This window comes from Poecilia mexicana, unplaced genomic scaffold (assembly GCF_051168715.1).
Source record: "Poecilia mexicana isolate PSO_F unplaced genomic scaffold, ASM5116871v1 scaffold_11, whole genome shotgun sequence".
NCBI lineage: Eukaryota > Metazoa > Chordata > Actinopteri > Cyprinodontiformes > Poeciliidae > Poecilia > Poecilia mexicana.
Genome location: NW_028263380.1, coordinates 24,175,338 through 24,188,027, shown reverse-complemented (window position 1 = coordinate 24,188,027; position 12,690 = coordinate 24,175,338). Strand labels below are relative to the sequence as shown.

The 12,690-nt window shown below is 42.0% G+C and overlaps 1 protein-coding gene across 4 annotated transcripts; it reads left to right on the top strand.

Annotated features, from left to right (window-relative positions):
- The first annotated feature begins 2,254 nt into the window (after window positions 1-2,254).
- LOC106919635 (uncharacterized) lies at window positions 2,255-12,138 on the top strand. Of its 4 annotated transcripts, XM_014990151.2 has the most exons (6): window positions 2,255-2,917; window positions 3,261-3,363; window positions 3,555-3,669; window positions 3,762-3,862; window positions 5,105-5,198; window positions 6,414-12,138. In XM_014990151.2, the coding sequence occupies exon 6, from the start codon at window positions 6,835-6,837 to the stop codon at window positions 11,005-11,007; it is 4,173 nt and encodes a 1,390-aa protein (XP_014845637.2). In that variant the 5' UTR covers window positions 2,255-2,917; window positions 3,261-3,363; window positions 3,555-3,669; window positions 3,762-3,862; window positions 5,105-5,198; window positions 6,414-6,834; the 3' UTR covers window positions 11,008-12,138. The 4 variants fall into 4 exon arrangements, with proteins under 4 accessions (XP_014845637.2, XP_087866571.1, XP_014845629.2 ...); XM_088010445.1 differs by lacking the exon at window positions 5,105-5,198; XM_014990143.2 differs by lacking the exons at window positions 3,555-3,669; window positions 3,762-3,862.
- The last annotated feature ends 552 nt before the right edge of the window (window positions 12,139-12,690 follow it).

Below are 12,690 nucleotides of genomic sequence, written 5' to 3'. Positions count from 1 at the left end.
AGTGGAGTTGGAAAAAAATAAAAACAAAAGCAAAACCGTTGTAATCACGGGAACAAAAAAGAGCTGATGCAATCATGGAGAAAAGACGGACCGCATGATGATGTCAAGAGCCAGTGTTGGAGATGTCATACTGCTGACTTATGATGTCATGGCGTGTATGTATCTAATTGTACATGCGTCTGTTTCAAATTTACGTACCCGTGTGTTAGAATCCCTGTCATTTTTGTTATCGGAATGCTGACACTCGTTTTGACTAAAATCGATCACGAAGATGATACTTCGATCCAAAATACAATTGTTGTTCATATCAGCCTGTTTGTGCTTTTTTGGTCTTCCATTTTTGTCCCTTTTAATGTCACGTTTTTTTTTTAAGAGGGACATTGATCACTCCCACCCCTTCAATTTGATCTGTGTTCACCAAAGCAAGGACTTTTTAAACATTTCAAAATGTACATTTTTAAAGACTTATATGGTGATAAGTTATAGCAGTTATAGGGACCTGTAATAGCTGAGTGCATTGATTTATCGCATGGTTCATCAGTTTGTGTCGCTGATGTTTGACAGATTAGGTTTTTAATGCAGCTTCTTCCTACGTGCTCATTTTTACAGAATTTTAAGGGCATAGAAGTTTGGAAAAAAAAGTTGCAGTTCTTGCAGGGGGATCAAATCTAATTTAAAAGTTTTTAAGCAACAACTGCTGTCACTGAAAATAATATGTTGTGGCTTGCCTTAGTTGCTTTTAAAGAACTGAGGGTAAAAACCAATGAGAAAATGTTGAAATATGAATTCAATCTTTTGATGTCTCACTCATTTCTCCTCATAATTTCAGAGGTCGTTTACTGTTGTATTCCATGTTGAGTTAACGGTTCCTCTGATGAAGCTGTGTGCCTGTATTTATGTGCGAGTGTGTTAACCACATGGGTGGGGGGGGAGGCATGGGCATATTTGTATTCTCATAGCTACTCTGCATACCTCAAACTGTATGATAAATTATTTATAACATTCCCTTATATGTCTATTTCCAAGAATATCCCAACAACGGTCTCACAGATGTGCAACCCTTTTGTTATTGGTGATCAATTCTTGCATTTGTAGAAATCATACTGTTTAAATGATAATAAAAAATATCCAACTGAATCTAATTTGTCTGTAATAATTCAAAGTATGTCTTACATTAGGAAAAAAATGTTTTACAGCTGGGGAATGTAGGAAAGAGGAAGAATATTACACACTCAAAAAAGAAATAAATAAATAAAAGGTAATTAAGGCAAATGTGTTTAAATGAAAATAAATTGAGAAATTGTGATTTTTATTTACTTTGGTTTAAGGCTCCATGTACATTTGTTACTTTGAAAAATGGCTTGCTCAACTAAGATAAAAAAAAATAAAGATTGACTTGCATTTTTCTTTCAGAATTAAACAATGTTGTTGCTCAACATGAAAAATTGAAAATTATGTTGGAATAGTAAGCTTCTTTCTTACTGCTGTTTCCCATCTTAACAGGGCTGAATTATATTGCATACTTGAAATATATTTTCTTTCCTGCAAAATCCATATTGGATCCTGAACTCAGGGCTGCTATGCAACCTCCAACTTTCATAGTCAGAATATCAGCATTTCTGTTGTATTCCTGAGTGAAAGAGTGGAAATCCTACATAGAGATCCAAGCTCTGACTAGCAGAAATCTAACGCAGCGATACGGATGACAGCCACTTCATACTGGGTTGCTCAATTCAGTTTAAGTTCTGTTTATTAATTAGCATAAAACATAAAAAAAATAAATGCACTTTATAGCAAACAAGTTAATTTGTACACAGAAAATATGTGTTTCGAGTTAGATTCTGACTTTGTAGGCCTTCTCTATTTCTAAATGGGAAAGTAAAATTTTCAACAACAAAATAAAGTATCCTACTTTGATTATTTTTTCCTGACATTTAGAAAATCCCCACTTCTGAGAAAAAAAAAAGAAGGCACATTATAATCACAGCGGTGTAAATTGTTTTAAAAAAATTATCACATTTTTTAAATGTTCATTCAACAAGTTATTTTTTATGAGTGCTCAATTAGAGGACACCTCATTGAAAAAGACACCAACCACACAAACCTGTTTGACACACACCAAACTATGCTCTTTGGCATGCGCCGTGATGGCATCTTCAATAAACTAATTAACATTTTACACTCTTGGTGTGAAAACACACACACACACACACACGCAAACACACACACACACACACACACACACACACACACACACACACACACACACACACACACAGGAGCTTGATGACACAAGATGTCAGAATGCACGCAATTATATTTTTATTGCATGATGCATGAACCCGCACAGCCTCTCTCTCACACACAGCTTCATTAATTCATGAGCATCATGCTGGATCGGATCTGATAGCTGTGAACACTCCAGCCGGACTTTCGCTTGGCTCTACCCGGAACCATTATGCAGACAGGAAACTACCATTTTACCGCTAGCAGCAGCAGCATCGGGGGAACCGTCGTCTACGGAGGGGGACACCTAAAGCAGCTGAGGCGGGGAGAGAAGCTGGAAGCCAGGGAGAAAAGCAGGAAAACCACAACCGAGACTAAATAAAGAGGACGAGTTGGCGATGAGCGTCAGTGAGCCAGTCGAGCTGTAGGACTTTGGACTCAAACAATGGCCAAAACGGGAGCAGGCCAGCGATTTTGTTAGCGAGAGAAAAGAAGCAGCAGCAGCAGCAGCCCTCCTGGGCCGATGGAGATCCCGGGCCTTTCACGGTGCTTTTCCACGGATGGAGAAAAAGGCCCCAGTGACGAGCATTAGGGACCCCGCTTTCAGAGCGCACGTCCTCCCCCATGCCCTCTCACTTCTACCGCCGTGTTTCCCAGCGGCGTTTTCCAACCAGGATTCGTGTTTTGGAAGGTAAAAACATAAACAAAAGCAGCTTCTAGCAGGACTGACATTAGCATAGAGAAGCTAACGGCTCTGCTAAGTTGGTAGCATGTAGCTTCTGATTATAGAACGTTTTCTTGCTCTGAATTGTTTTTGCTTCTTTGCTTTACATAGCGCTTAAATATAATTCAAAACAAAACAGAGTTGAGTGTTGCACTTCATAGAAAGGCACTACATTTTGATTTTATGTCTTTTTCGTGGTAGAGTAGCGTTTGTTACAGTCAACGTTAGCTAGCCGAGGTTATTGACAGATGCTAGCAGGGTTTGTTGACTTATTTGTCCTACCTAACGCCTGATATGCTTATTTTTTAAGGTTGTCGAGCTGTGATATCCCGTTTGGACAGAGTGGGATGTGTTCTTTTTCTCCCACTCTCTTCTTAACACCCAGCTGGAGTTTCGGATCTGTGGATTAGCCGGTGAGATGCAAACAACACACATGTAAACAGTCCCATTGCTGCAGATCTAGAGATAAATTGTTGCATCTGTTATCAGTGTATCGTTCACTGAAAAATTTGAGGCTTAATGTGTGAATGGACAGCAAATTCAGCACGTAAATCAATGCATGTTGCAAGTATCTGAACAGTTGTTGCATGTTTGTTTTGAAAAGAGTGGCGCTTAATCTGCGGCTCAGACAAGATGAAAACACCACAGAGAATGAGAGGCGGTGAAGGGAGTCTGGAATCTCTGACAAGACCCTAATTTCCCCTCTTAACACCCATCAGGTTCAGTTGTGCTTGCCTTTTTTTGTTTTATCTTGCAGTGACATGAGTATAATTTGTTTTGACAAGAAATTAAATGAGTCATCTTTCTTTAGGTGATTCATATCCACTAAAATCTGTAGACAAAGTGAAACAATGTGGTCAGTCATCGTTGGCACAGTTTGGGAGATGCTATGAAACAGCATTGACTCTGCAGGTATGAATCAAAAGGTTTACTTGATAACATTTTGGGAAATTTTTGTTTTAGATTAATGCATCAGCTGTTACTGTTACATGAAGATCACTGAGTCATATTCAACATACTACCGTGTTAAACTGGAATCCAGTTTTTAAACTAACTACAAAATTAGCCACTTTTCTAGCTGCATCAAATGTTTTTGTATCTCAGCAACAGTTTGATCTTCTCTTTCTTCTGTTCTGAACTTCAGGGAGACCACTTGATTACACAAATTATGCTAATCTCAATTTCCCTCAGGCATTTTTCATTGTTCACAGTTTTTAATTGTTTTTGGTGAGCACTGCTTACAGTCTAGAGTGGGCGCCTTCTGATTGGATTTCATAAGCAGCACTGCATATTGGATATGCACATCCTGTCTTACTGTGGCCTCAGCTATACAGCTGACATTTGCAATTTATTAGTATTGTATAAAAATATGTTTTTGTGTAAAAAGCCTAATGTGATAATTAACATGAATCCATTAGCTTCTGTTGGATCAGCATGCTCTGCCTCATCTAGACCATTATTATCCATCTATCATCTGAAAACAGACCAGAACCAGACTGATTGTTTTTGTGTTTATATTTGAATTATGTTCTGTCGTCATATGTCCAATGACCTTTTAGCTGTATCCTGTACTTTAGCTGGACTTCTTATATTAAGTTGACCACACTAATTACATATGTAGGTAAAAAAAATTATTGAATGTATTTTAAACATTTGTTTGTGATTTTAGGAAATTAAAATCAGACAAAAAATCCTAATTTCGGGATTTCACTTGCAGCTCAGTAAAATACAAGGATTAGCTCAGATTCCTCGATAGTAGCAGCATTTGCTCCATATTTTGTGACCCATCGTTTCTCTACTCCTACAGTTATTACTGCCCCCTTTAATTTCAGATTTGTATGATTCATCTTTTATGTTCCCGGTGGATTCTGGCCGCAGTTTTTTGTTTTTGCTGTTTCAGCACAGAGTACATGCTGGATTGTCACAAAATTCTTCAAAGTAGAGTAACTGTGCTGTGTGAGCCTCTGCTGTCATTCTGCCAAGCTTCAAAGCGAACACAGATGTGACAGCACGCACAAGACTGTTTGGCCTCTGTGCTTTTTGTCTCAAGGGAGACGTTTCCATGCCGAGTGCTTTGCAGAAAGCTAGAAAAAGGTCAGAAATAAGCGCTGATTTAACCCTCACATGATGGATGGTTTTTTTGTGTGCATCTAGAGGAAAAGTCACGACTAATAGGCACGAGCAGATGACTTAAAAGATTTACATCAAAGACACTGCTGTGGTGGAAGAAGAAGAAGAATAAGAAGGGGTATGATGGTGTGACAGTTACAATGAAAATAATAACTTTTTCTAACTTTCAGCCAGCTGTTATTTGAGAGTAATGTATTACATTACAGTTATTACCATATCCAAGACACACAAAAATATTTTTAGCAAAGGATTCGGTCAACATTTGGTTACTGGGTGACTGTATATTGCTAGTGGCTCTTGGAGATAATTGCCATTCACTCTGTAAGTCATTTAAATGATACTCAAACGTTTGGTTTTGATAGTTTAATTCATTTCTAGTTGGTTGGCAGAGAGATGCCGTATCTAAAAAAAAAAAAAACACTGGAGGTTTCATGTAATTTGTATCAAAAACATATCAAAGTGTGCATAAAATATTGGGCTGTTTATAAACATCAACACAGTGTCTGAATTTTTAGGGAGTCATTTTAACAGCAAAGTGTCTGATTAGAAACACAACTAGTTTTTTTTTGTCTATGATAAATCAATGAATTTTGATTTATTATTACATTAAACATTAATTAATTATGTTTTAAACCCCGCCCCCAAAACTGAAGTTGTTGTCAGAATAGTTTTCTCTGTTGTTCCACAATAGCATCAATAAAAATAAATAAAAAAATATTAAATGCAGTTTTAGTGATAGTAATCTCTTTTCTTTAAGGTGTCCTAAAGAAGCCCATTTAAAAGTGGAAACACTTTTTTTATTCTCACAAAATTTCCACAAAATATTGTAATAATATAGAAAGTTCATATCACCCATCCCTTTTGTTGGGTCAAATTTCTTGCTTGTATATTTGTCATCAAGCCATGTCACAGTAGCATAGAAACTATGCCTTAAATTTAACTTTGATTAGAAAACACATAAAAATAAATGGACATGTGAACATGCTTTTTCAAGAATATTTTGTGAAATATCTTGGCTGTATGCTTGTGTAAAATCTAATCCATCTTGAAATATTTAAAGCTTTTAGATGTATAATGTGGTTTCACTAAGACAGAAACATTCTGGTATAAACTAGGTGTCAAAACTACACAGTAAGTTTATTATTGGTTTAATAAAATACCTGCAAAAATGCTTGTTTAAGTTGAAAGTGGTAGGATTCTACTGACTTTAACTGATGTATTATGGAGTCATTATGCTTCAAGCTTTAGTCACTAACTGCATTCTGTGTGTTGTTCATTTGATCAGAATCAAAGCACAGAATCACTAATGATTTCATGTTTTTTTTTTCTTCAGGCTACCCAGAGGTTTTCATATGATGACAGGAAACTGTTGAAGAGATGATTAATCTTCCTCTAGAAAAATGAACACACTCCACTCTGTGGGACCGCCTGGCCTGACTTCAACTTAAAAAAATGGAACACTTTAAAGACACACTACAGACTTTTATGTAATTTAGTAAATTTTCTATTTATGACCCTTTATATAACCTCCCACCTGAAGCACTTGAAGGCTTCACTCCATAATAAAAATAAACTTAGTGAAACATTTATGAGAACTAATGAAGCATTAACTGTTGTTGGACTAAAGTGGCTCCTTCAAAGCTTGGGGCTGAAACAAAAGTTGGACTATCCCAGAGGTCACTGAGGGCTCTGCTGGTTTTATAGAATTAGTGCAAGGGATTGTTCTGGACATTTTGTCACAGCCATATTTGGAGATGTTTCAGTTCAGCAAGTACCCCATGGACATCTTAGAGATGCTAAGTGGACACCAAGCCCACCAGTTTAAAGGGCTTGGGTTGGAACGACAACTGAGCCACCAACAACAAGTCCAACTGCAGCATCAGCAGCAGCTCCAGCAGCAGCACCAACCCTCTGCTGATACCTCTGGAAGTCTGCTGTCCGGTCTTGGGCTGGGATCCCTCCAGAGCTCTCGAAGCAATGCCTTCGCTGACTCCTCGTCATTATTCGCCAAAATGAGCGCCCCTCCTCCATCTATCTCCCACCAAAGCCAGTCGTCCTCATCGTCCCACAGCTCCAGGAAGTCCAGTAAGATTAGCAGCAGTAGCAGTAGTGGCAGTGGGAGTTCCTCATCCGGGTATCCCCAGTTTCTGCGGCCTTTTCATCCAGCTGAGGCTGCTCTTGCTCAGGAGCAGCTCCACTCTGGGATGGGGCGTTTTGACTTCACTGGAAGCAGCAGTGGAGGAGCTGCCGGAGTTATTGGGGTCACGCCTGCACCACCCCCTCCTCCACTGCATCCGAGTCTTTCTGTACCTCAACCCTCATCCGGTCCATCTTCGTCTTCACCTTCTCCCTCCACCTCTGCTTCAGCTTCTAATAACCCTTCTGGCAGCACTGCGGTCCCCCTGGTTGGCCAGTCTGATCCCCGCAGCCTCCACCAACAGTTTAGCTGCATGCTTGCTGCCAACCAATACTTTCTGTCTGGTGTCCCAACAAATAGTAGCCTTGAGCAGTTCCTCGTCCAGCAGGGAACTCACAACCACCTTAGTTTAGGTCTTGGCCAGGGGGCGACTGAATCCAACTCAGCCCTGGCCCCTCCTCCTGCCCTTCACTCCTCTCACAGCCACACTGCTCCCCCGACCCAACAGCAACAACAACAGCTGACTCCTCATGCCTTATCTCATCCACACAGCCACACTCACCACCCGCACCCCCTGCATCCAGCCCCTCAGCCTGCCCCACTGAGTGGCTTTGATTTCCAAAGCATTCCAGTACTTTCCTCAAACCAGATAGCATCATTAATGCAGCAGGAGGCGGGCCTTCCCCTCCCCCTGCCCTTGCACCTGTCCCTATCTAAAGAAGATACAACAAAATCAGGAGACAGCTCGTCTGCATCTGCTTCAAGTGGGGGTAGCAGGAGGAAAAAGGCAATGGCAGGTTACCTGCCCCAGAGAAAAGCTGAAAGTAGCAGCCACAGCCACACCAGCAGCAGTGTAACTACTTGCCATAACAACAGCTCAAGTGGGCACACTCAGAGCTCCTCTTCAGGCCTTGTGGGCGGGAGATCCGGGGGTGTTGGGCTAAGTGGCATTGGAAGTGAGACACAGCACTCCTCTCTCCTCTCGTCTTCCTCTCAGCAGCAGTCATCTTCCACTGTCTCATCATCCTCATCAGCCTCCACATCCTCTAGCTCCACTTCTGTGCTTGTAGCCAATGGCAACCAACAATTGTCCAAACCACAAGAACGTCATAGCAGCTCGTCTCGGCAGCCTGAACCAGAACCCCTGTACCACTGTGGTGAATGTGGTAAAACCTTCACTCACCTTTCCAGCCTTCGAAGGCATCTCCGAAGCCATGGCTTGACACCAGAAAGCCAAAGTAGGAAGTCGGACTGTAACTCTCCAAGCCCAGAGCGGATATTCTGCTGTGGTGAGTGTGGGAAGAGGTTCAAAAAGAGAGGTCACCTTATCCAGCACAGTGTCACCCACTCAGAAAACCGGCCTTTTGTATGCAGCATTTGCCAAAAGTCATTCAACCGCCGGGAGTCGCTCACAAGACACGAGAAGATCCATGATGAGAAGCCATTTCGTTGTCCGGCGTGCGGGCGTTGTTTCCGTGAGAGTACCTCTCTGCTCAACCACGCTGCTTCAGGTGCTTGTGGCAAACCTCCCCGCAGCTCAAAAAATCGGTCCAGCAGTGGGGGGAATACAACATCCAACCCAAGCAGCAGTAAAATAGGAAATAGTGCAGAAAGGGGGGTAGGAATTTCAACTGATGGGGCTGGTATGACAGATGACAAGTATGCAACAGATTATTCCAGAAATCGATACCAGAACCAGGCGCCTTACAACAGTGGGGTCGACGATTACAGGCGTGCACAGTCTTCCACGCTCTATTCCTCAGAGAATACATTAGGGAATGAAATGAATAGCCAAACTCTACGGAAAGCCCCGTTAGCTCCAACTCTTCATCCCCATCCTCAGAGCCAGCAGCAGCATCACCACCACCAACAGCAGCAGCCCCACCTTCCCTTGTCCTCCTTGTTGGATGATTCAGAGGATGAGGTCACTAGCAGTGCAATGTCAGCCATTGCTGCTGCCGCTGCCGCCTCCTGCAACATCAACTCGGAAAGTCGAGAAGGAGAAAGGAGAGACATTATTGGAGGTCTGCTGGGGGGCTTGGGGTTTGGAAACATGGGCGGACCATCATCAACTAGCCTAAACGGTTCCACCATGCCTTTGACTCACCCCAGCCTGCCCCACACAAAGCCCCGGAGGCCTCGAAAGCCCAGAGAAAAAAGGGATCCAAACACAATTGTGAGGAGGAGGAGGAGTCCAGCACCTCCAGGGGACGGCTCAGAGAGACCGTATGGCTGTCAGATCTGTGGAAAACGCTTTAGAAGGGCGGAAACACTGAGACGCCACAACCGGGTTCACACGGGAGAGAAACCTCATGCCTGTGAAGTGTGTGGAAAAATGTTCCGAGAACCTTTTCACCTCACTAAGCATCTGACTGTACACTCCGGTCAAAAGAACTACAAATGCAACCTTTGTGGGAAGTTGTTTGCCTATGCACAGAGCCTTGTTCGGCATGGAAAGCTTCACAGAAAAGGGGAAATTGACAACACGGGTCGAAGAATAAAAGGTGGAGCTGCTGCTGCTGCAGCAGCAATCAGTCAAGTTGCCAACTCTGGAAACTCAGATTACTTTTCATCATGCTCCCAAGAAGAGAAGTCTCCAACATCTGGCACTCCCTCTCAGCGGCTTTACACCTGCACAGTATGTTGGAAGTCTTTCCGACACTATTTCCACCTGACAGCACATCAACAGACTGTCCACGGCGGTGGGGTGGGCCTGGAAAAGTCCTTTCGCTGTGAAGTTTGTGGCAAAGCCTTTGCCTACTCAAACAGCCTGGTGCGGCACAAGTTGTCACAACATGGCATTGACCGCAACGGTCAACGTGTCAACCAGTCTCAACCCTCTGGATACTCTCCACTGTTTTATGACCCCAGCTCAGGTTCCAACTATCCTGGATCATCCCACATCCCACAGGGAGTTGCTGAGCAGCAGCAGCAGCATCAGCAACAACAACAACAACAACAACAGCAGCAGCAGCAGCAGCAACAGCAGCAGCAGCAGCAGCAACAGCAGCAGCAACAGCAACAACAACAGCAGCAGCAGCAACAACCACCACAACAACAGTTGCAGCACCCTTTTCACTACCGCTCAAAAAACTTCCAAAAGCGCCATGGACAGACAAGAAAGCACCGAAAGAAAAAACGGCGCATCGTAATCCACAGCATCATGAGAGACGGGAAGCTGGTGGGAGTCCCTTTGAGTAAAGACACTCGCAAGAAGTTGCTGATTCTGAGGAGGAAAAAGGGAAGACTGCAGGCACACATCAACAGGAAAAAGCTCTTGGCCCAGCTGAGGATGAAGGGGGGAGTGATGAAAGTAAAGTCATGGTGCGGGGGTGCGGTCAAAGTCACAGGGCTCACCTCTATGGATGTCCCCCTCAAACGCTTTCCTTGTCCCATCTGCCCTAGTGCCACATACACCAAACAAGGCTCCCTGCTGGTGCACCACGCCGTCAGACACCCACCGAGAAACTCAGGGCGTCACGCCCGTCTGCGGTGCCAGGTGTGTGGGCGACGCACCACTTCATTACACAAAGCCTTGAAACACAGGAGTCGCCATCTCAAGCAGGCAGCATTCCAGTGCCACAAATGCCAACATCGCTTCTGGAACCCATGTCTCCTGACCCGCCACAGGTTCTCCTGCCGGGGGGCGAGCACTGGCAGTGTTGTTGAAAACTGGGAGCTGACGAGGATGAGATCAGTGTCGGTTAGTGACCACTCTCCAGTCCCGCTGACAGTTCCGGGTCTGGCCCAGCCTGAGAGATCAACAGTTCTGACTGAATACAGTCAGTAACATAAACTGTCTTTTTTTAGACTAGATTGTTTTTTGATGTTTATATTTTATTAAATAATCCAACATCTTAGCACGTTTTTAACAAAATAGGGTGGGGACTGAAAGGGGGAGATTTAGTTCAACTACCAGACTATCCCCACCCCTTTATCTGGACAAGCCTTTAAACAATCCCAGTACAACAGCAGAGGTGGTTGATAAAATCACTTGGACTTCTAAAGGCCTAAAATCAAAACCGCCCAAACTATCTGCCTCCTGTTCCTCAAAGGTAAAGGAACTAAAGATCATGTTTTTTTTGTAGCATCTGTTTGAAAATTGTCAGTACTTTCCATCATGTTTGTCTTGTTCTAAATCCCTTTTGCCGTGTTTGTGCATCAACAAAAATCGGATGTTTATCATAGGGCTGATTGATGTACCAGTTTATTCTTTATCACATTATTCATAGTTATACTGTGTAGTCCTCATTTAATGCTCTGTTTATTACACTGAACAGATTCACTTTTTATGCTGAGATATTTCCCCTTAATATAAATTAATCTCTTTAGGATCTAATACCAAGTAGCTCACAAAAGTGGCACGGCTTGATGCTAGGTGATTTACTGAGAAAGAAGCTGAAACACAAAAACTTAGTCGATCGTTTTTATACTGTACACTACTTTTGTTACTTTTTTTAAAAAAATGTGTGAATGAAACACAAACATGACTAAAGCTGTTAACTCTTTCAGGATATGAAAAGGACAACAGAAATAACGAGTGTACTGTACAATTAGTATTATATTTTATTATATATAAATATTATTTGCTGTTTTTTACTCCCAGTTTTCATTTATCTTATCGTTGCTATTCTAAGTGTGGGAGGGGACGAATTGAGACGTTGTTTGTAAAATCATAATTATATGTATCAATGTGATCATCCCTCCCTTCCTTTTACCTGAAACTCCGTTTACCTGCTCATACACAGTTTGGCTCCATTTTTGTAACAGAAGCGTGTACACATAGTTCTTATTTAGGTCCTGTCCAGAAGTGCTTATCCCTTTTTTTTTCTGTAAAACTAAACCATGTAATATGACTAAATTACTATCCTTTGCCTAAAAGTGAGTTGTTGAAAAACCTTGAATAAACACCTGAAATGTCTTTTCTTAAGTTTTATTCTGGTAAATCTAATTGTCTCCGTCAAAGAACAGTTGGTTTCACTTTTTGTAGTATTTCTACATTTAGAATTTATACAGCGTATGAATTAAGTTGTTGCTTTATTTAGCATTTGCTAGTGTCATTTCTGAATGTCTTTGAATTGGTGGTCATTGGACACTTCACTAGTTTCACAGGATGACAAGGAGACACCAAGGTACAATTTAAAGAGAACAATTAATCTAAAGTTCATGTTTTCTGACTGTTTGGCGAAACCCAGAGCACTTGGAAAGAACCTATGCATGCATGGGGAGAACATACATACTCCAAAAGGTTAGAATTCAAATCCAGGACCTCCATCCTGATGAGCTATACCTATGCAAACGTCTGCACCATCATGCAGCCTAAAACAAGTTTTTTTGTGCTGCATTACCGATAATGAGCCACTAGATGGTAGTGTTTACAATGCTAGTACTGGCTCCGTCGAAGAAATCCATAGAATTTTAATTTGAAACTTCTTGTCAAAGTACGATCAAACAAAGCTGTTGATGTAAAACA